At 41.7% G+C, this 24,650-nt stretch overlaps 1 protein-coding gene across 5 annotated transcripts in view; it reads right to left on the reverse strand.

Moving 5' to 3' along the window:
- Positions 1–943: 943 nt before the first annotated feature.
- Positions 944–24,650, reverse strand: part of CRR1 (Dihydrodipicolinate reductase, bacterial/plant) — a 34,750-nt gene continuing 11,043 nt past the window's right edge. For 2 of the 5 annotated variants that reach the window (XM_087689327.1, XM_087689324.1), the window contains exons 4-10: positions 4,073–4,138; positions 3,636–3,731; positions 2,522–2,638; positions 2,331–2,423; positions 2,117–2,215; positions 1,940–2,032; positions 944–1,072 (exon numbers count right to left, since the gene is read on the reverse strand). In XM_087689327.1, the coding sequence (XP_087545453.1) occupies positions 959–1,072; positions 1,940–2,032; positions 2,117–2,215; positions 2,331–2,423; positions 2,522–2,638; positions 3,636–3,731; positions 4,073–4,138 (678 nt within the window). In that variant the 3' untranslated portion in view covers positions 944–958. Of the gene's footprint in view, positions 1,073–1,366; positions 1,869–1,939; positions 2,033–2,116; positions 2,216–2,330; positions 2,424–2,521; positions 3,522–3,625; positions 3,732–4,072; positions 4,139–24,650 lie in introns of those variants that run through there. The other 3 variants (XM_087689325.1, XM_087689326.1, XR_015692623.1) reach the window with 3 other exon arrangements.

A 24,650-nucleotide genomic window follows, 5' to 3' on the forward strand; every position in this document is an offset into this window, starting at 1 on the left:
CCATTGAACCTTAAAGGGTCATGCAAACCAAACACAGTCTCATTTCTAAACTACTCATGTTTACAAAATGATCATCCACTAAAAATTCAACAAACATACGTAGAGCTTCGACAATATTTACCAACGATTTAAATGCCATCTTTGCTTTCTTATTTGAAGGACAATCTTCATCCCCATGGAAGAGTGCCCATTCTAGTGGCATGCAAAGTAGCAACCCTTCAAATGATCATCACCTCAAGTAGCTTCGTGTTTTCCTTCTTCCATGTCTCCAAAGATGATTGATGAGAGGCTATTGGAGCATGGGGTTTCTTTGACTTAGAAATAATGGCAAAAAGTGGGCAGTGTGTAGCTAGGCAAGCTGTCGCCTGCATTTCCTTCAACTGGGCTTACAGAGCCACCACAAGCAAATCTGTATTCGGCATCAGGGAGGACGATGCCCATGTATGTGGTTAGGACTTGAGAAGTTGAATACATATCCTCCATGTGTTGAGATTCATTCACAACCGATGTGTCAAAATGAGGCATATCGTGAGAGGCCATGGTGATGGTGAAAGGTAGTGGTGTAGAGAGCAATGAAGATGGTCAGAGAACATAAAGACTGAGAGAAGAGAGTATATGGTTGATGAATATGCAAGTACCCAATATTCTAGGGAGAAGATCGAACAGATTACTGATTGCTGGAATAGCAAACTGATGTGAGAGCGGCCTGCATTTATGCAGAATTGGACCTCGTCTCTTTTTTTGAAAAAAGTTTTTGAGGGGCATGCTGAACAAGTTTGTTTAAGGTTATGGTATAACCTTATTAGAGAGAATTTATTGAACAATGGACAACAAACAAATCGAGCCGACAACATGATCTCTCTCTCTCTCTCTCTCTCTCTCTCTCAGAGCACCATAGCCATCACACAAATTAATGTGAATGTAAACATTAAATGTTTAATTTGCATTAACATTAATGTTAAGAGGAATATGAACGTTGAGTACGAGTTGCTGATATGAATTCAAGTAAGAAGACCTGGACTAGCAACAATGCTCTGCCACGGCCTAGGAGTGGCAGCTTTCCAAGCCCCAACTGTCAATACATCAAAGAAACCCATGCATCAGCATCACCTCAACACCTTCCAAAACACAAGTACCAAGACAAGAAACATACCTTGTCATACCCACCACCTGCAACATGTGCCTTTGAGATTAAAAACACAACGGGGTACTTACAAGAGAGAACACATGGAAATAGTCACAACCCAAGGATAGGTGTATATTAATTTGAAACAAATTTTATACACACATGCACTTTGAAAATGAAAAGCTACAAGACAATGATTTGTATACAGCACAACTTGGAACAGATTCTAGAAAACCTGAATAAAAGAGAAGACTGTGTTTTGAAATTATAATGTATGGCCTCACCAAATTTTGATAAAACCACTCCCAAAAAGCTGTGTCAAATAGGAGGATGGGCCCAAATATTGTGTGCCAAAGGCCATCCTTAAAAATGGCAATCCTAATCAGACAAGCTAAGGATTTTCCCTTCTTTAGTCTGAGAAAAGTAGAGCTTCCACATAGCAAAGCATTGATTTTTGTTGTGTACCACTGAAAACTAGGGTAAAATAGCAAGGCAGATCCAACACACTGTGCTCAACAGATAAGGTCATTCCAGTCCTCTTAAATTTCATCTTCATTCCCAGGTAAGTTTGCTCATAATAGATCTAAATTTGTGATTCATAATCCACCACCAGCATTCGCCCCACTAAGCTCAGGGTAGATGATGGTCACCCCCGCAAGCTATTGCAGGAGAGCTTTGACTATCAGTTATGTGCTTCACTTCCAGCGTTCTACAAAATTTTTTCCAGCCCATAAACAAGTGACTGCAAAAGCACCAAATAGAGTTTTAATTACATTGCACAGTATGTGATGGCCAAGTCTATCAAGCACACACCAGTACCGTAAGTCTGACAACTCGCCGAATGGCCACTAGTAGGCCAGGAATAAGAGCTTGAGTGTCTGTCAGGTCGTGCTGGAAGGTAAGCACCTGAATTCATGTTTTTAAAAGAGAGATGTAAGCCAATTTATACTCTAGATAAATCAAGACCAACATATAACAAGCTCAGCATACCTCTCCCGGTCCAGAAAAATGTATCGCCAGACTAGACAGTACACCTGGCAGGGCAAGACTGTGGATGCGCACACCATCACCAGCCTTTGCTCCCCTTGCCTAGCATTCCAAACAACTCTTAATTACACTACTTCAGATGCTGTTTAGCATCTACACAGAGGGGTTCCGATCATCAGGTGCATGCACTACTAAACCAATAACATCCAGAACTGACCGGAAAATCGACTGGGGTGTCACTTTTGTTGTACTCTTGCCCAAGTCCAGAAATAGCTTCAGCTAGCTGTGTCGCTTCAACAGAGGGGAATACCTGAATTTAGAGGGCTCTCTCTAAATTGATTAGTTTCTTATCAAGCAATGAGTTGTTTTTTCTGTGAATAAGCATTAAAAAGCTGTACAACATCTCACCTTTGCATTACTTTGAGATTCCACAATTTCTGCTTGCTTGTAGTGAAAAGCTGCAGTATTTGCTGCCTGCTGAAGTAAGACTGCTCCAATGGAAAGACTTGGAGCAACTACACAACCCTGTGGACCAAACAATAACTTTTAGAGAACAAATTACTGTGCTAAATCAACCAGCGTGTCATATTTGCAAGGACATGTGAATGTCCTCGTTCCTTGTTGACATATTTAATATTCTAAACAAAAAGACACTGCATTCTATTTCACCAGCACTTAAAACAAAGGCAATTTAAGCTATAGAGACAGATTTTAGACCCTGGGGCCTATACATGACTTGACAGTGTTGGACAACAATATTTCCCTTTACATAATTGGTTAGCATTGCAGATGAGTAGCTTGAATACTATTTCCGGGACCCACTTTGTTCCCTCAATTTGTATACCCAGTTTAACCTAAGGCTCTAAAATCCAGTAAAGATCTCAATCATAGCCCCTTAAGCAATGTCCACTTGACTGTCCAACTGCCTTCTCTGTGAAGCAGTCAAATGACAACGAACTGCTTGTAACTAGGTCCTTGTGTGAGGCTGGATTCCCTTTACTACTAACCAATTCCAGTCCTCCCCTTCCTTCCATCGACACCATGCTCACACTTGCTGATCCCACCAACCTTTTCAACCTTCCAAACATGCATTGTTCTTAACTCCATGACACAACGCCTACACTTTACTGACAGGACATTGAAGAAGATTCAATTCCGTTCCTTTGTGACCTCTCGAGTGGGGTGCTATCCCATCCTCTGCTCTGCCACAACTCAGGAAGCCCTCTACTGTTTACGTTGTCCAGTGACCTGCATAACTCCCTAGAGACTACGGCATACCTCTCTACTACATGCAGAATCAGGCCTACCTTTCTTAGAGTATCACATATGCCAATACATAATGCCATTACTAACCTGCATAGCTCCACGGAGACTAGACCAATCCTCCATTCACATGAGCACATCATTGCTTCATCAAGATTAAACATGCAATAATCTGGAGATCAATAAAAATGACAAGAAAATAATATCGACAACATATTAACCCTTACATAGTGAAAGCAAGGAGCTCACCATGGCTCACCATGCTAGCCTTATCACAAAACGTGGATAATGCTCCAACTTTATCCATATCAAGATTTTCGACAGCAACCACACTCCTTAATCCAAATGCAGTGGCCTGCAGTCCAGATATTTACACTTTCCTTAAACAAAGAGCATACGTCTGGTTTTACAAACTAGGATATCTTTCATCCTACACAGTTGTTTATCTCCTAGAAGTGTTTCTTATGAAAGTGATTATGAAATCGATGTATGATCTTTCATACGTTGTGTGCCCCCTTGCATTTGTAATAGTTCTATACTTCTCTACCAAGACACATGCATGCTGCTACTTTTGCCCTCAACATCTCTTCGCTTTTCCCAACTCTATTGATTTTTGGCCCAGTGTGTGTTCCATCCACCAAAAAATTTCCCCCTTTTTAAACAGATAGAGTGAAATTAAGATACAACAAGATATACCTGTCTGACATTCTCATAAGCCCTGGACCCATCCGATAAATCCACCATAACTCCAAGAGGAGAACCCTGATGCAAAGCAAAGAACAATGAGGTTGAATTTTCTGGCAACTAATAGCTAAGCATAATTACTAAAAACAGAAGCTCAAAGAGTTGAAAAAGAGAGATTCAGGCTTCAAAATTCCCTCAAGAAAATTTTCCCATCAAGTACAAAAGCATCATTTTGCTATATTGTCTGGCATATACATATCAATTCAGGAGCAGCCTCATCTCCTGTACATAGGTCCCAATAACCCCTGCCAACTAGAAAGTTCTTCATTTTGAATTTCCATAATGCAAAGTTCTTATTGTCTAACTTCTCTCCAACTATCTGAGTGATATTATCAGTTGCATGTGCATTAGCCATGATGCAATAGACTGTCTATCAGATGTTTAACTACCTACAAACCAATAAGTATGACTGACCAAGTTCAGTCCACAACAGTTTATGAAAGTTTCCAGCAACTAATTGCAGTAAAAAACCAGGGTATTTCAGCCCACTGATAACCCAAAAAAGTCCCAAAATAGTTTTTTAGATAGATATATATGTGTAAGTACAAGTGCTAAGGGTGTGTTCACACCCAAGCACATTAAAAGGCATGAGGGCCTTTATTCCCAACAATCTCCCACCTAAAGGCAATGTGCCTGAAGAGGAGAAAAGAATCAGCTAAGTCTAGGTATGTACAAAGCTGAAATACATATATCTATCCAACTCCCATCATCTGTCAGCAATGAGCAAACCGCTCTACTAGAAGACCCTTCGTGAGAAGGTCTGCAGGGTTATCATCTGTATGCACTTTGATAAGCTCAATGCTCTTGTTGTCAAGTACACCTCTAATGAAGTGATACTTCACCTGTATGTGCTTTGTCTTTGCATGAAAGACAAGATTCCGTGCTAGCATGATAGCACTCTAACTATCACAATGGAGAACAGGTAACTCTGTGATGCCAAGCTCTCCCACCAGACGTGAAAGCCATAAAGCCTCCTTGCATGTCTCGGTGGCAGCCACATACTCTGCCTCTGTAGTAGACAATGCAACACACTTTTGTAGCCTGGAGATCCAAGAGACTGCTCCTCCTGTGAAAGTAAACACATATCCAAAAGTGGACTTCTTGCAGTCCACATGACCAACATAATCTACATCCGTAAAGCCAACAACAGATGCCCTCTGCTTCCCAAAGCAGATGCACAACTCCTTGGTGCCTTTGAGGTATCTCATAATATCTTTCACTGCATCCCAATGCTTCTTGCCAGGGGTCGCCATGTATTTGCTAAACACTCCCACTACAAAGGCAATGTCAGGATGTGTAGCAACCATAGCATACATCAAACTGCCAACAGCTGAAGCATATGGTATCTTGGCCATCTCAACCTTCTCATCATCAAATGTAGGGTTGTCCTCTGCACTGAGTTTCACATATGGAGGCAATGGAACCCCAATTGTTTTCCCCCCCTCCATATTGAAATGCTGCAAAACCTTGGAGATATACTCCTGCTGAGATAGATAGAGTAAGCCTGTCGACCTATCTCTGAGTATTTGCATGCCAAAAATGTGATTTGCATCACCAAGATCCTTCATGTCAAAGCTGCCATGAAGACTTTGCTTCGATGAATCCAAGGCATGAGTATCCCTGCCAGCAATCAGCATGTCATCAACATACAAAACCAATATAATTAGGCCGCCATTTGCTGCCTTCTTGGTGTACAAGTAGTGATCCACTCGACTTCTATGAAAGCCTTGGGACTGCATGAATGTATCAAACTTATGATACCATTCTCTTGATGCTTGTTTCAGCCCATACAAACTCCTTTTGAGTTTACATACCATCTTTTCTTTCCCTTGTTCAACAAAACCTTCAGGCTGCTGCATATATATGTCCTCATGCAGATCACCATGTAAAAATGCAGTCTTTATATCCATCTGTATAAGCTCCATATCCTCAACTGCAACCAAGCCCAAAATGGTTCTTAATGTAGTCATCTTGACTACAGGAGATAAAATCTCATCAAAGTCAATTCCATGCTCTTACTTGTACCCCTTTGCAACCAATCTTGCTTTGTACTTTGGTGAGGAACCAGAAGTGACCTTCATCTTGTAGACCCATTTGCATGGAAGTGTTTTCTGCCTCTTAGGCAACTACACCAACTCCCAAGTGCCATTTTTCTCAAGAGATTCCATCTCTGACAACATGGCTTTATACCATTTCTTGCTGTCCTATCTGTCCATTGCTTCCTTGAAGCAAGACGGTTCACCACAGTCTGTCAACATGACATAATCAGCCACATTGTTTGCACCAGGAACAAATCTGTCAGGTTGTCTAGTAGCCCTAGACGATCTCCTAACCCAATGGTCATTGTTTGCTGGCTGTTCTTACAAATTTACATTTTCAGCATGTTGTCTGGCATTTTAGCCTGCAAATCAGCATTAATAGCTTGCTGTCTTGGCTGTTCCTGCACATGTAATGGCTCATTTTCATGGGCAATAGCTGGCTGATCATTTCCTGCATTTACAGATTCATTTACAATAGGAATTTGCTGCTGTACAGTGGGCACATTTTGTTGTCCAAAAGGTATTTCTTCTCGGAATACAACCCTATGGACCTCCTCAGTCTTTTCGGGCTGTTTGTGCATGCGATCTTCCCGGAAGATAACGTCATTGCTGCGTACTACGTTCCTTTTCTCAGGATCCCACAATTTATAACCCATTTCACCCTCGTCACCATATCCTAGGAAAATGCATTTACAGGACTTTGGCTCAAGTTTGCTGCGTTTTTCTTTACGAATGTGGACAAAAGCCTCGCAGCCAAACACTTTCAAGTGAGCATATGAAGGTGGCTTGCTCGACCACGCTTCTTGGGAAACTCCCCTCCCCAAAGACCTATTTGGTGATCGATTAATTAAGTAAACGGCTGTCATAACAACCTCTGCCCAAAAACCATGGGACAATGCAGCATGAGATAGTATCGTACGGACCTTATCCTATATGGTCCGATTCATACGCTCTGCAACTCCATTTTGGGGTGGATTGTGACGAGCAATAAGATCCCTTTTTATCCCTTTGCTGTCACAAAATGCCTGAAAGGCCTTGGACACAGGTCATGAGTGACTACATTCACCTCTTCAATTTTTACACTGCTCTTCTTAGGCTGATTGTCCTTCTTCTCTTCCTTGCTATCATCTCTCTTCTTGCCCTCTCCTTTCTCTTTCTTCCATTTGTAGCAATCACGTTTAAAGTGACCCTCCTTGCTACAATGATGACATTCAACATCTTTGCCACGTGATTTACTGCGTCCCTTGCTATCATATTTGCCATTTTGTTGTGATCTTCCCCTAGTATGCAAAGCACTGGAAGACTTACTGGATGCATTGTTCTGCCGGTTCATCTCTTCCATAAGTAGAGCACTCTCTACATCAACATACAAAAGGATTACATTAGAATTGCTCATAGCAGTCCTGAATGTATCCCAACTCTCTGGTAGAGTGCAAAGCAAGAAAGTAGCCTCAAATTCCTCATCAATCATGAACTTCAAGGCAACCAGCTGGCTGAAAATGGAGTTAAACTCACTCAAGTGAGTAGACATTGCTGTACCCTCTTTCATACGCAAATCCATAAGCTTTTTCAGCCAATACACTTTGCTTGCAGCACTGTTCTGTGCATACAATTCTTCCAGTCCAGTCCATATAGCATATGCAGAATCCAAACCTTCAATGTTGAACAGCAAGGCATCAGAAATCGATAGCTCTATGGTTGAGCGTGCAAGCTCATTTAACTCATCCCAATCGTCCTCTTCCATGTCTGCGGGCTTTGCCCCTTTGGTTTTGATCGGCTTTGCTCGCTTCTTTTGCTACAGGATATTGTAGCACTGCTTTTGCCAAACTGCAAAGTTATGTGCGCCTTCAAGCTTCTTTATGTGCATCAGATTACTGCTGTCATTGCTGCCAGCCATGATTTTCAGCCCAAATGTGACCAAAAAACAGCAAATGCAGGTCCAAAACTGTCACCCAAGTGACCAAGGTACAAACAAGTACCAATCAGCAATAAATGACCATGCAGAAGTACAGATTTCAGATCTGTAATTAAATTTTCAGAAGCACCAAACCATGTGCTACAGCATTCCAAAACTGATTACAGCTGTTCCAAGGGCATATACATCACATTACATGAGAAATCCCAAATTTTCAGCTGCAATTTCTGTTGTACATGTACCCGCGGGCATAAATTTTGACACGATCGGTCAAAAGCCCCAAAATTTGTGCTCAAAGCATCAAACACACATCTGCATTTTCTCTCTCATGCATAGAACAGGCCAATTTTGCCAAAATATAGCAATTTCAGCAAAACCCCGAGATTTTACCAAGTGTTGATGTCCAAATTGCATGGAATTCAACCTGCATGTATATAAAATGACCAAATGCTGCACAGATTTTGCCCAAACTGCAAAAGCCCCAAATTGCACGGGGTCCAACGTGCATCAATGTCGAGAAATTGGGTAAATTTCTGCCCAATTTGTGCATGTACATGAAAAGCCCCAAATGTCAGGGACAAAAAGTCTCAAACTCCTACAATTTCTGAGACAGATTTGCTTGTCCTGCATCAAATTCCCCAAATCCGGGAAAATGCCCGAATTTCTAGGCCAAGATTACACGAAAATTGGAAGATGTGCCTCCACGCATGAACACCAGTCAATGGGCAAAAGGAATTTCAAAAAAAAGAAATTGATTTTGTCAGAAATTATGACGGGTCCGCTGACCCACTAGGCGGATCGCGTGATTGACGGCCCGTTGGCGGCCGTCCCTTGCCTGTCGCCCGTCACGCGTCATCAGCGCCCGCTGGTCCAGCCCCGTTGGTCAACACCCCGCCGACTGCTGCCCGCCGTGACCAATCCCACCAACCGCTATCCCGCCGACTGCTAGTCCTCGTTTGCAGGCTGCACGCTACCTGCTGCCCGTTGCACGTCCGATGCCCTGCTGGTCCTGTCGCACACTCTCCTCGCTGGAGCATGGCCCTGTTACCTGTGATTGGCAACATGACTGCTTCTCCTACACACAAGTCTGCCTTCGACTTGTCTCGCCTACTTGCTTGCGAACTCCGAGACGTACGAACGCCTCAACCACAGCTCTGATACCAATTTGTAGTGACAGGTTAGGCATGGAGATTGAGACAAATAGTCGTTACGCGCAATGAGAGACAGAGAGAGTGAGATAGAGCAGAGTAGAGAGTGAGCACGTTTTTAGGTACAATGACGAGTGTGTACCTTTAGGTTTTTAGATAGATATATATGTGTAAGTACAAGCGCTAAGGGTGTGTTCACACCCGAGCACATTAAAAGGCACGGGGGCCTTTATTCCCAACGCAACTTAGGATCAAAATCCGGCAAGCCTGCATCCTGTAATTGACTCAAAATACCAAGGAATGCATTTAAATGCACTGAGGTGGGCTTAGACTCATCAAGCTTCAAGTTTACCAACTTTCGCATGAGATGGATCTAATTGACAAGAGTCGTATTCTCATACGTAACCTTGAGTTTCTCCCAAATTGCATGTGCAGTGGTGAGTCCCTTGATAACAACCAAGATATCATCTGTGACTGCCATTTTGACGTAAGTAATGGCTTTCTTATTCATTTTAGCCCAATCCTCATCTGACAAAGCAAAAGGCTTATGTTCTGCCAAAGCATCATCACAATCCTTCAAAAAAAGTATACCTTGCATACGATCTTTCCAAAGAATAAAGCCATTGCCATCAAATTTGCTAATCTCAAAAAGATTCTTTGTGCCAAATGTAGATGCGCTACCAATCATTTTCAGTAATTTAAAAAAACTGCAATAAAATGCTGAATACTTTCAGCCAATAGCAAGGTTTCTGAATATAACAGCAAGTACACAAACTTGCACTTCCAAAAGTGCCCAAGAAGCAGATATTTTGTTGCAATTCCAATCCCAAGGGCTGATTACAACATATACAAGAACCAAATCTGGTACATGCTCCCACTTCAATAATACATCACCATAATGTCCAAATGCAATAATCCAAGTACTGTATGTACCACTGTTTAACTACACAATAAGCATTCAACAATACATGTACCAAGAGAAGCTGCCTTTTTACAACATTTGATACAATCCAAGTCCAAATTTCTCCCATTCAGCAGTGAATCTGCTGTAATTTCACCGCCAAAGCACAAATCGGCTCAAATGCATCACTGATGCAAAAAGCCCCAAAATTTTTGCAATAAATCTGCCCCAATTCTGTTAATACATCATCGTGAGTGTCAAATATGGACAAATGTTGCAAAAATTTCACAAATTCTGCAGAACCCCCAAATTTCGGGGTTCAAATGTGCACAAATTTTAGAGAAATTGGCTCAGCTTAGCAAAGTTTCACTTGTACATGAAAAACCCCAAAATTTTTGGAGCAAATGCACACAATGTCTGCAATTTTTCAGTCACAGGTCATTGTTTTGCATGAATAGCATCAAATCTGGGAAAAGCCCCAAATTTCAGGGTCAAATCTATACAAATATGAGAACTATGCTTATACACACGAACTCTCGTCAGTGAGTAGGGGACATGCTTGCAGAAAAAAAAAGTAAAATTTTTTGGCAAATTCTACCAAGAAATGTGACGAATCAGCCTGTCACCAACCATTGACTGTCGCATGACTTGCGCCTGATGCCGCCTGCTAAAAAACGTGATGAAAACTATCATGCTGATCTGACATGATGCTGCTGCCTGCTCATGACCTGCACCTACGCACAAAAGTTGTCGCCTGCTGCCACACGATCACCTGCAGGCTATCGCCTGCCTGTGCAGACCTGTCCCTGCTACAGCTTGGCTGTCGTCTGCTGCAAACTGTGAATGCAAACCAGAAAATCGACAACCTGACCTGTTTTCTTCGCACGCGAGCTGAAATTGACTCGCCTCAACTTCGAGAAGCGCACACACATTCACTGAAGCTCTGATACCAATTTGAAGGGGAACAAGAGTGCCTAGGTGGTGTGCACAGCAAGAATGGAGTCTATTCAACAATAGAGAGTGTAAATAGAGTGGAGACTTGAGTTGGGTGTGTACCACTGTGGTACACACAAAGAATAAAAGAATGTATTTATACTTGGGGTACGGTACACTCACACCCGCAAGGGTGCGTTCACATGTACAAGTAAATATATACACGAGAAGTGTAGCGAAATGTTGGGGTTCAGGGCACCTCTGCCTAGCGGCCCGTGTATTACTACACTGACAATACCCACACCTACACACTACCGGCGGCGGGCGTCCATCACTGTCACTTCATTCTTTATTCTTTCAGTGACATTTGAATAAAGGGAAGGCCAGTAACACATTGTGACTGTTAGAGGTCCCACATTGTGTGTGTCTCTCTCTCTCTTGCTCTTGCTCCTTCCACCATAGCTCTTGCTCCCACTCGTACTTCCACTTCAGGGCTCACCTCCCTTCAACTCGTATCAAATCCTTTTTCTTCGCGAGCTCGAGCTTGGTCCGGCACACTCTCAAATTCCATTCGAATACCTACAGCAGTCATCTCTTTGTTGGCAACCATAGCCACTCCGTTCGAGCTTCCTATCGGTTGCATTCTTCTTGGGCACTCTTTGAGCCTTCTCGAGCAAGTTGGAGCAACCCCCCATAGCCCTCACCCTATTGGTGCAACATCACGACGTGTGGAACAGGCCCTTTTTTTAGCTACGGCTCACGTTTTTCATCTCCTATAGCATATCTTCTTCATTGGGCAGCTATACAAGCACTTATACACTTGGTTTTGATGCTTGGCATTAATCCTTCCAGTCTTGGCATTCGATTTGAGTGCTAAGCTTCAGTTTTGGACTGTTATAACAATCCACAGACTATCATAAAACAGGGCAGCACTTATCTCTGATGTCTACACTCATTGCCATTGGTTGGATGATGCCCGGTTGATGCTTATATATTCGAGGAAGCTATGTCATTGCTTGGAGTTGATTTTTGAATTATTTAACCACTTCATTTACGGTTATGCTGGGGTGATGTCTACATGTATGGGAAAGCTAAGCGCGTGTTATGGGTTGGATTTAGAGCTGATTTTGGTACTAAAATAGCTTGGTTTGATAGTATATTCACTGCTATATACAGCAGGCCTGAACTTCTTTTAACAAAGATTTTATATGCCTATTGCTCTTGGCCATGATTCAGGTGTTCTATATGCACTACTATTGTGTACCATTGATGCTAGTACATTGGTATATCATATGCCCATGTTTGAGGTGGCTTTGAGCTTGATTTGAGGACTGATTTACTCAGTTTTGACAGTGAATTTACGGCTGTAATAACCAAGGCTGAAGCCTATTTGGTTAGCTCCGGTACATGCTTTGACGCATATGTCAGAAATACATGCTCCTTACATTGTTTGTGTTTCATTGCCACTTGGAGCTTCAATTGGGCTTTCATTTGCATACTTTGGAGCTCTTGGATGCTTATTTGGATTGTCAGAGATTTGACATTGACTGTTACATGATGTACTGGATATTATAGGTGATGCTTGACTAATCCCTTGCTCTGGATGCCCCGTTGATATACCGTCTTGGCTCCATGATACCTTATGTATTCATATGCTATCTTTAAGCTTAGTTGCTCAATTGACATCGATCTTTCTGCCAGCAGTGGGAGCTTCATACTATCTCTGGATATTGCAGAGCTTATGGTTTATGCAATTGAGCTTCTTGAGTAGATGAGACTGGAATCCCTTATATGTTTATGCTCTTGATAGATACTTGTTTGCATTGGATGCTTTTGGGCTGATTTGATCTGTCTTCTCTTTGAGCATACACCGGCCTTTGTCAAGTCCTATCAATTAGGCATACACCTAGCTTGGCTTACTCTTTGAGTTCTTTATGCCAGGGCTTGTATCCTCCTACTGACATCAATTGCTCTGACACATTTGGATGTTTGGCTCATGGTTCTTAGCTCCTACAGTCTTTGTTACATGCCTGCTTCATGCAGGATCTGACCTCGCAGTCATACTTGACTTTGGATCATTGTTAGCTCATTGTTTGCTCTATTTTTCTCACTACTATGATTTATTACAGCAAGCCGTTTTAAGCAGACGGTGATGTATTTATTGAGCTTAATCATATCATTTTGATGTACTTTTGGTACTATTTGGTGGACAGCTGGTCATTTTAGCAATTTCTCTTATTTTCAGCTTGTTTTGGCAATGGTTTTGGCCTTTTTACTCCTAATTACAGCAGGCTGTTTTCTGCATAGTCTGCCTTTGTTTAACTCATTATGGCTGGTCATCTCAAAGATACGGCTTTGTTTAACATTGCCAAGTTGGATGGAACCAACTATGGCTGCTGGAAGTCTCAAATATGGCAGGTTTTGGTGTAGAAGTTGCAGATTAAGCCACTAAGAAACAAAGGTATTAAACCCAAGAACATGGATGATGAGATGACTGGGCTGATTTAGATGCACTATGCAAGTCCACTATCATTTTATCACTCTCTAAAGAGGTCCACAATAATGTTGTTGAAGATGAAGATCAAAGTGCATGGAATCTATGGGAAAAGATTCAGGAACTTTACGCAAAGCAAAGGCTTGCTTCGCAAATATATTAGCTTAAACAGTTGATGGATCTCCGCATGAAGGAGAGACCCCATTGTCTGCTCACTTTAGTCGAAAAGAAATAATGCTTCCCGTAGTTCACATGCTTTATCCGTTAGAGGTGGCAAAAGTGGCAAGAAAAATAATGATCTTCATGGAAAGGACTCTCAGAAATCCCGGTCTAAGTCACATGGGCGCAGCAAGTCCGTGGACATAAGTCTAATCTTACAAGCCATTATTGTGAGAAAGCAGGACATATACGGCCGCAGTGCCATAAGATGCATGATGACAAGCGCAAAGAAAAGGGGAAAGAAAAAGTGCAAGAGAAATCCAATGATCGCAACATTATACCTGCTAAGTCCAACGTAAAGATTGAGGAGATAAATGTCATGCACCTTGAGGAGTCTGATGGTAACTACATCTTAGCAACCTCTTCATGTGATGCCTCTCGTTTGACCAAGGCTCAGTCTATGCATGCACAGTGTAGGCTCTTGGATTCGGGTGCGTCTTTTCATGTGACCCCCTACCATGAGTGGTTTCATACCTATTGCAGTGTATCTGGTACTGTGCACTTAGGTGATGATCGGTCTCTTGCTATTGTTGGCATAGGTGATATCACTCTACAATTTCCCTCCGGTAGCACTTTTGTTCTGCATAATGTACGTCATATACCCGCACTGACTCAAAGCCTTATGTCTGCTGGGCAACTTGATTATACAGGTTATCATAAATGCTTGGGGTTTCTGCATGGAAGATAACTCGTGGCAGGCTTGTTCTTGCAAGAGGTGCCAAGTCTGGCAGCCTCTCCCCCTTGGTTGTATCTAGTACTATTGACCATGTTTTGTCAGTGGATTCTATCCCACATGTATCTCTCTGGCATGCTCCTTTGGGCATATGTCGCTTAAGGGAATGAAGATACTTGGTGCTTTACAGTATCTTTCGCATTTAGACTACTCGCATTTTGAGTCATGTGATCATTGTTTATATGGCACGCAGACTAGGAATTCACATAAAAAGTTTGGTATTCCAAGCATGGCTGAGCCTTTGGCTCTTATGCATTTAGATGTATATGGACCCATGCCCTGTCAGTCATTAGGGGGTGTGAAGTACTTTGTCACATTTATTGACGATTATTCGCGTAAGATTTGGGCTGATCCCATAAAGCACAAATCTGATGTCATGGCAATCTTTCAGCATTGGCTTGCTTTAGCAAAGAACTAGTTTGCCTAGGCTAAAATGCCTAAGGACCGATAATGGGGGTGAGTACATCTCACGTGCCTTTCAGCAATTTTGTGACAAGCGGGATATTAAGCGTCAGTTGACCGCCCCTTACATCCCTCACCAGAATGGTATGGCTGAGCGTATGAATAGGACTATCCACGAGAGGGTCCGCAATAGGCTTAGCACAACATTTTTTAGTTGAGACAGTATCTACTACCGTGCATCTCATTATTAGGTCGCCTTGCAACGGTATTGACTTCCAGGTTGTTGTCATGAGCACATGTATTTTTGAAACCTCACTTAACATGTGGATTAATTTTTAATCACATGATTAAGTAAATGTTGCACATGTGAGGTGCAACTGGGATTAAAGTAAATTTACGAGCCTCGGACCCAAAGAAATCACGGGATATCAAAGGCAAAGGTTACTATAAGTTATGCCGCACAGATACTTGGTAGTATCTGGTGCCAGTTGTTGGCCTGGGTCATTCATTTGGCCATAAGTGTCAGTTGGTGACACTAGAGAAGTGGCGTTTAATGGTACCTAACGCCGATCTAATGATCAAAGATGGCGTAGAGACACTCGGGAATGGAAGTTGCCTAGCCAATTTAATTATTGGCCAGTCAGATTATTTTTCAGGGCACCGAAATAATTATTAGATTAATTTTTAGTATTTTAAGGCTGAAAATTAATATTTAATTATGGAAAAGATTGAAAAAACCATTTGGAAAGGCTACCACTTGTAAAATATGCCCATGCAAGATTGAAAAACGTCTTTAGAGACTGGAGAGAGTTATTTCTATAAATTCAGCCTGCAAGAGAGAGAGAGGGGAGGCTGTTGGTCTGATTTGCAGCCATTGGAGGACCTTCTGAGACAACTAGGGGTAGAAGAAGACCAATCAACAGCAGCTGACAGCATTTACAAGCTATTGAGACAGGGCAACAGCAGTAAATGACTGATTTTCTTCAGTTCTTTGCATCTACATACTGTTGTGGCAGAGCAGCAACTACACTTGACTGATTTTCAGTCATTCTTCACGACAAAACTCTGAATTTTCTCTCTCTACAACTTTCCCTCTCATCTCCCAACCATTTCACAACCTTGCTCTGAAGATCTCAGCATTTGGACCCTTGGAGGCTAAGAAATTTCAGATTTCTCTGCTATAAACCCTAATCTGCAGTAGAAATTAGGGTTTAGCAACAGCCTTGGAAAGCGTGCCAAAAATTGGAAGCTCCAAGACTTGGATTCAACAGGGCTGAAGTTGTTCGAGTAGAGGGACCAGCAAAAAATTGAATTTGGGGCATTTTTCTATCTCCATCAAAGCTAGTGAAGGCCAATTGATTGCCCGAAACAAGGGGCAAATCAGATTAAAGATTTGCTATCGATTCATCACAACAAGGGGAGTTGGAATACCGAAAGGGATTGGGAGAATCCCATTGTAAATCAACTTTTTCTTCAATAAAGCTAAAGAAATACCGAAAGGGGTGCCAATTTTGGGATCAATCAGGTGTGCATTGTCCAAGATCAGTAAGGTAAATTTGTATTTTCAGATTTGCATTAATTGTTTGCTGCTGTAATTTAGTTGTAATCAGGGATTTACCACCCATTCACGGAAGGAAGGCTAGTTACATGGTTCCATTGCCGGGATACCATCAAATCCTTTGAATTGGTGGGCCCGTGGTACTTGATTGCAACTTGGAACTATTATATTATTGCTGAAATTGTTCTCAGCAATGAATTACATCAAGCATGTCTTCACATGGTGATACGGAATCAAGTGGAGAGGATGCATCACGCCTTGGTCAATCACGTGGTGAAGGGGGAAATGCAATGACTGATGTTGGGCATGGTCCTCAACATGGACAACATGCTGAAAATGTGCAAAATGACCCAAATGTTGGCACTTTAATGCATAAAGAGGCTGATGACCAGCAAGGGGCTGAAGAATTTGATGATAGCTTCAAGGATCGAATGCGTACAACAGCAAATCTTTTTGCTGAATTGGCAAAGGATCCCCAGTTTACTCAATTCTTGAATGCCTCAAAGAAGGACAGCAAAGGCAAACAGAAAAAGACACCTTCTATAGCTTTGGGACAGCCACAAGAACCGAAGGAAATGCCTAAGCCTTCTTTAAAAGAGCCCAAAATGCCTGATGAGCACAAACAATTAGTATCCGTGGGGCAACAAGTGCAAATGCATGGCCAACTTGGTAGTGCCAATCCATGGGAACATGGGCAGCAAGGAAATTATGCACATGCAAGCATAGGACAGCAAGGATACTTTGGTGGTGGTACCATTTTTCATGCTATGATTGGACAAGCACCGCATATAGGAATGTATGGCACAAATCCCTATGGTATGTAGCAACCAATGCATGGCTTACAACACCCCATGTATCTATGTAATGCAAGTGAAATGCCTAATTCCATTTATGGCAACATAGGCATGATGCCTGGGGCACAAAGCGGGCCATATGGATATGTATCAGTACCCCCAGGGACTGTTGGAGCACAAGGATTTGGTACTGGTCACGTGTGTCCGTTGAGTGAAGGACTATGATAAAGGCGGCAAAAGCATGAAGTTTGAGCCTTTTAGTGGTGCACAAGATAGGCTGAAACCACTTGTTTTTATTCAGCATTTTGATGCAGCCTATTCTGGAGGCAACTTCATAGAGGCATCTAAGATACGCAAGGCAGCCACATTTTTGAAGGGAAATGCATTGCAGTGGTGGTTTACACTTCTTATTCAAGGAAAGTCACCTACCACTTGGGTCCAATTCAAGCAAATGTTTGCTTCAAATTGGTTGACAAGTACCTTTAAAGTAGACATTATGACAGCTTGGAATCAGTTAAATTCCAAAGACTACAAGAACTTGGATCAGTATAATAAGAAGTTTTGGGATGCATTGCTGCCAGTTACTTCTTATTGCACAGTACCCCTCCATGAGTAGGTGGAGAAGTATATTTGTGGTTTGTCAAAGGATATTCGGGATTTTTGCATTAACTCCATTGTTTCTAGCATGTCTCAGCTTATAGAAACTGCTACTACAGCAGCCAACACATTGCTGCATGGAAAGGATGCGGGATTCCACAATGATGATGCCAAGTCACACGTCAAAGAGTCAAAGGTTGAGAAAAAGGATAAATCTGAAAATAAAGCTGAAAATCAAGGCAAATCTGAAAAATAGGGCTAGAAAGAGGAACAGATCGCAGAGAAAGAGTGGGAAAAGTGATGCACTGTCACGTAAACCTCAGTTGTTGGCTGTCAATATGGTTTATTATACTGAGTTGGATGCCATGAAAGAGCAATATGTTGCTGATTCAGACTTTGCTAATGTTTATGATCAGCTTTACAATGGCCAAAGGCATGAACACTTTGTGCTAAGAGATGGATTTCTGATGATGCATGGACGACTATGTGTCACAAAGTAGTTAAGGCCTAGAGTTATCAATGAAAGTCATGTTCCTCTGTATGCAGGACACAAAGGTATTGATGCCACAGTCAAGGTAGTGGAGCATTTCTTTTATTGGCCAGCTTTGAGGCATGGTGTAGAACAGTTTATTAAGACATGCATCGTATGCCAAAAGGTAAAGCATGATAGACAAAAGATGCCGGGTTTATTGCAGCCCTTGCCTAATCTAGATAGGCCTTGGCAAAGCATTGCAATGGACTTTATTTTTGAGCTTCCTAAGACATCTACACGGAATGATGGATATGGACTATCATTTTCAGGTTTAGCAAACAAGCCCATTTCATTCCGGTGAGGAAGAAAATAAAGGCTGATCATATGGCACGATTGTTTTTACAGCACATCTTTAAGTATCATGGTATGTCAAAATCAATCATTAGTGATTGAGACCCCCGGATGACCAGTTTATTTTGGAAGGGCTTGTTTGAGAATATGGGTACCATGCTGAATTCTCATCATCCTTCCATCCGCAGACAAATGGTCAGTCTAAGAAAGCAAATTCCATAGTGTTAGATCTTTTGAGGTGCTATGTTTCAGACCACAAGACACAGTGGGAGCAGTATTTGCCCTTAGTTGAGTTTGCTTACAACAACACAATGCATAGTTCTACGGGCAAAGCTCCATTTGAGGTGGTTAAGGGTGGCAAGAAGGTACCACCTATTCTGCAAACTAAGGATAAGATCTTTGAGGCTGATCGTTATGTGAAAAACTTGGATGTAGCCTATGCAAATATAAAATATGCACTTCAGAGATCGCAAGAAAAGTAAAAGAGGGCAGCTGATCGCCACAGACATGCTTTGCAGTTTGCAAAGGGTGATTATGTATTGTTGCGTTTGGAAAAAGCAAGGCTGTAAAAGATGAAAGGAAGAGAAAGATTGTATCCGAAGTTAAGTATGAGATACTATAGACCCTTCCAGGTGTTGGAGAAGATCAGCGATGTGGCATATCGGCTGAAATTACCTCCACATTGGCGGATACACAATGCCTTTCATTCCAGTCTGTTAAGGCCTTTTCATGGTTATGTGCCAGAGGATATGTCTGCTGAAATTCAACCTGATGTTGAGGAGCTACATGAGATTTTGGTACCTGAGCAGATTTTGGCACATAAGGAAAGAAAGGTCAAAGGTAAAGTTTCCAGGAGATACTTGATGAAATTTCAGAATTATTCACCAATGGATGCCAAATGGATGGAAGAGGGTGACTTGGCAGACCATCCTCAGTTGTTGCAGCTTTACCTAGATGCCTTTCAGCTAGAGCCAACTTTAGTTCAAGATCCGTCAGGTTCAGCAGAGCAAGGGTCCGGAGCATTGCCTGATGGTCAAGGGGGAGGTAGCACTTCCACTCCTCCAGTTATGGACAGCTCTCGTATATAGTGGATCTCGGATGTATTCAGCATGCATCCAAGGTACTGCGTTGATAGTATGTTTACCATGAGATCACTACTTAGTGTACTAGTCACTGTGAGATGTATGCAGATGAGTATGAGCTTCACCCGGGCACTAGAACTATACTTTTGCATCAACTTATGATCAATTTGGCATGAATTTTGCCTCAATTTTGAGAAAAAATTTCTGATCAGTTTCAGCTCAATTTTTGATCAACTTGAGAACCGTTTATGGTCACTTTTTGAATCAGTTTTGCATCAGTTTTTGCATTGATTGCTGGTCAGTTTTTGCAATGAGTTTGTGATCAGTTTGGGGTCACATTTGCAGCAGTTTGTGATTAGTTCTCAGATTAGCAAGTAATCATCTTATGATCAGATTATACTCAGTTTTCAATGGTTTACATCTAATTCCATGGACAACAACATATGTTATGATACCATTGATGTTTTAGCCATGGTTTATGCTTGGTTTTTACTATACTATGGTTTGGCTTTGCCAGATGAGTTGAGCTCATGAGAAATGAACATGTCACATGATAATCTGGCAATGTTTTTGAGATTCTTTGTGAGTCTTATGCTATGTTATCTTGGCTAGTAATTTTCAACATATGTTGGGCATAGAAATGGTTGAACAACAATGCGCAATGTTGTGTTGACTATGATGCCCTATGGAAATTCCAATGTAGTACTTTGCTTTTGATGCATTTGGCAGTGCAATCGAGGACGATTGCAAGAATTTCAAGGGGGAGAGATGTCATGAGGACATGTATTTTTGAAACCTCACTTAACATGTGGATTAATTTTTAATCACATTATTAAGTAAATGTTGCACATGTGAGGTGCAACTGAGATTAGAGTAAATTTACGAGCCCAAGACCCGAAAAAATCAACGGGATGTCAAAGGCAAAGGTTGCTATAAGTTATGCCGCACAAGTACTTGGTAGTATTTGGTGCCAGTTGTTGGCCTAGGTCATTCATTTGGCCATAAGTGTCGGTTGGTGACACTAGAGAAGTGGCGTTTAATGATACCTAACGCCGATCTAATGGTCAAAGATGCCGTAGAGACACTCGCGAATGGAAGTTGCCTAGCCAATTTAATTATTGGCCAGTTAGATTATTTTTCATGGCACCAAAATAATTATTAAATTAATTTTTAATATTTTAAGGCTGAAAATTAATATTTAATTATGAAAAATGTTGGAAAAACCATTTGGGAAGGCTGCCACTTGTCAAAAATGCCCATACAAGATTGAAAAACGTCTTTAGAGGCTGGAGAGAGGCATTTTTTATAAATTCAGCCTGCAAGAGAGAGGAAGGGGAGGCTGCTGGTCTCATTTGCAGCCATTGGAGGACCTTTTGAGACAACTAGGGGCAGAAGAAGACCAATCAACAGCAGGTGATAGCATCTACAGGCTGTTGAGACAGGGCAGCAACAGTAAATGACTGATTTTCTTCAGTTCTTTGTATCTACATGTTGTTGTGGCAGGGTAGCTCCTGCATTTGACTGATTTTCAGTCATTCTTCACGACAAAACTTTAAATTTTCTCTCTCTACAGCTTTCCCTCTCATCTCCCAGCCATTTCACAACCTTGCTCCGAAGATCTCAGCATTTGGACCCTTGGAGACTAAGAGATTTCAGATTTCTCTGCTGTGAACCCTAATCTGCAGCAGAAATTAGGGTTTAGTAACAGCCTTGGGAAGCGTGCCGAAAATTGGAAGCTTCAAGACTTGGATTCAACAGGGCTGAAGCTGTTCAAGTGGAGAGACCAGCAAATAATTGAATTTGGGGCATTTTTCCATCTCCATCAAAGCCGGTGAAGGCCAATTGATTGCCCGAAACAAGGGGCAAATCAGATTAAAGACTTGCTAGTGATTCATCACAACACGGGGAGTTGGAATACCAGAAGGGATTGGGAGAATCCCATTGTAAATCAACTTTTTCTTCAATAAAGCTAAAGAAATACCGAAAGGGGCACCAATTTTGGGGCCAATCGGGTGTGCATTGTCCAAGATTAGTAGGTAAATTTGTATTTTCAGATTTGCATTAATTGTTTGCTGCTGTAATTTAGTTGTAATCAGGGATTTACCACCCATCCACGGAAGGAAGGCTGGTTACAATTGCAGAGGAGGTATGGACAGGAAAGCCTCCCTCATATGCTTATTTGCGTGTCTTTGGATGTGAGGCCTTTTGCCGTGTGCCAAGGACAAACGCAATAAGTTGGATCCTAAAAGCGTGAAATGCATTTTCCTTGGCTATGGAGATGCAGGTGAGATGGGATATCGTCTTTGGGATCTACCTTCGCAAAAAGTGATCCACAGCCATGATATTGTGTTCCATGAGGACAAAATGCATATGCAGCATGAGAAAGTTGTTGAGATACGCAAGGTTATCTTTTAGGAGGAGCCCCCTGCTCCTGCACAGCCAGCTAGACAACCTGCACCAGCAGTCGATCCTCATGGCCACGATGTTGTACAGGGCAACACAGCCTGCATTGAGGCGTTCTACTAGAGATCGACAACCTCCTGACCATTATGAGCCCTCCATAGACTCGTTGTATAAAAAGATGTATTGAGGATTAAAGAAGATCAAGCTAGATCTCAATGTACTTCAACCTTCAACAATACAAGTTAACGAAATACCTCAAGGGGCACTAGTTTTGGAGCCAACAGGCTGTCCATTGTCCAAGATTAAGTGAGAAATTTGTATTTTTCAGTTTATGTGAATTTTATGCTTACTGTAATTAGTGCTCAATCAAGTTATTTACCACCCTATCTAAGAACGAAGGCTGGTTTCATTCAACTATTTACAGCTATCCTCCTTAATTGACTAGTCATTTTGAACTTTGCAAGTTTTCGGAACAGTCCAACATTCAGGGATTCTCATCCATCTTTTGGTTTGCCTTCCATCATCAACCTAACCCGGTGCCCTCACTGACACCTTGGGCTATGTGCAAGGGCTCTCGGAGGGACTGATCAGTCCTCTTTGTATTCAGTATTCTTTTGGAGTTCAGTACAAATTTTCTCCTTACATTCTCTTCTTTCATTGCAATCTTTAGCTTTCCTTCTCTCTCCGCGTTCATGTTTCCTCTTCTGTTGCACACTCTCATAAACTAAACTATCGGTGAGACTCGTGGTGGACTAGGTGGAAGAGTCATCCATGACTTTGAATGCCCATAGGCATGTACATACTCCAATTCAAAGGAATCCCCAAGACAAAACTGTGTAACCAGCCTTCCTTCCATGGATAGGTGGTAAATCCCTAATTACAACTTAATTACAGCAGTAAACAATAAATGCAAATTTGAAAATACAAATTTACCTACTGATCTTGGACAATGCACACCCGATTGGCCCCAAAATTGGCGCCCCTTCCGGTATTTCTTTAGCTTTATTGAAGCAGAAGTTGATTTACAATGGGATTCTTCCCATCCCCTTCGCAATCCAAACTCCCCTTGCTGTCCAAAGTGACTAGCAAGTCTTCAATCTGATTTTTCCTTGATTCGAGCACTTAATTAGCCTTCACCCACTTCATAGACAATAAAAATGCCCCAAATTCAATGACTGGCTAGTCGTCCACCTGAACTTAGTTGAAATTCATCTTCAGCCCTGAAAAATCCAAGTCTTGGAGCTTTCAATTTCTGGCATGCTTCTCGAGGCTATTGCTAAACCCTAATTTTTGCTATAAATTAGGGTTTACAGCAGAGAAATTTGCAATTTCTCAGCCTCCAAGGGTCCAAATGCTGAGATCTTCAAAGCAAGGCAATGAAATGGCTGGGAGATGAGAGAGAAAGCTGTAGAGAGAAATTTCAAAGTTTTGTCATGAAGAATAACTGAACAAGTTTGCCAAGTGGTAGTCTTCCCAAATATTGAAAATTAATCTAATAATTATTTCGGTGCCCTGAAAAATAATTTGACTGGCCAATAATTAAATTGGCTAAGCATCTTCCACTCCCGAGTCTCTCTGTACCATCTTTGACCATTAGATCGGCGTTAGGCACCATTAAACGCCACATCTCTAGTGTCACCAACTGACACTTATGGCCAAATGAATGACCTAGGCCAACAATTGACACCAAATATCACCAAGTACCTATGCAATATAACTTATAGCAACTTTTGCCTTTGACATTCTGTAATTTTCTTGAGTCCCGGGCTCATAAATTTACTCTAACCCTAGTTGCACCTCACATATGCAACATTTACTTAATCATATGATTAAAAATTAATCCACATGTTAAGTGAGGTTTCAAAAATACATGTCCTCATGACAGCCCTCCCCCTTGAAATCCTTGCAATCGTCCTCGATTGCACTGCCAAATGCATCAAAAGCAAAGTACTACATTGGAATTTCCATAGGGCATCATAGTCAACACAACATTGCGCACTGATGTTCAATCATTCCATATGTCCAACATATGTGAAAATTACTAGCCAACATAACATAACATAAGACTCGCAAAGAATCTCAAAAACATTGCCAGATTATCATGTGACATGTCCATTTCTCATGAGCTCAACTCATCTGGCAAAACTAAACCATAGTACAGCGAAAACCAAGCATAAACCATGGCTAAAACATCCATGGCATCATAAGACCAACTAAATACCACTGAATATTAATGATCGTACGCTAAAAACCAACATTCGATAATCAGCCCCTGATGAGCATTAATTGATGCTACACCAAGCATAACCAATGCCATACCAAGCATAACTGATTGCACACCGAGCATAACGGATGCAAATGTACAGTTTCAGAGCTGCAGTGAAAACCATACCGATCTGCATACCAAACATAGTGGCTAGTACACTAAATAGTGATCTCCTTGCAAACATACTATAATACTCTGGACCTCTGCTCTCCTGAACCTGGTT

This window comes from Lygodium microphyllum, chromosome 12, assembly GCF_053477565.2.
Source record: "Lygodium microphyllum isolate KBCC chromosome 12, Lygodium_microphyllum_v1.1.10, whole genome shotgun sequence".
Classification (NCBI taxonomy): domain Eukaryota; kingdom Viridiplantae; phylum Streptophyta; class Polypodiopsida; order Schizaeales; family Lygodiaceae; genus Lygodium; species Lygodium microphyllum.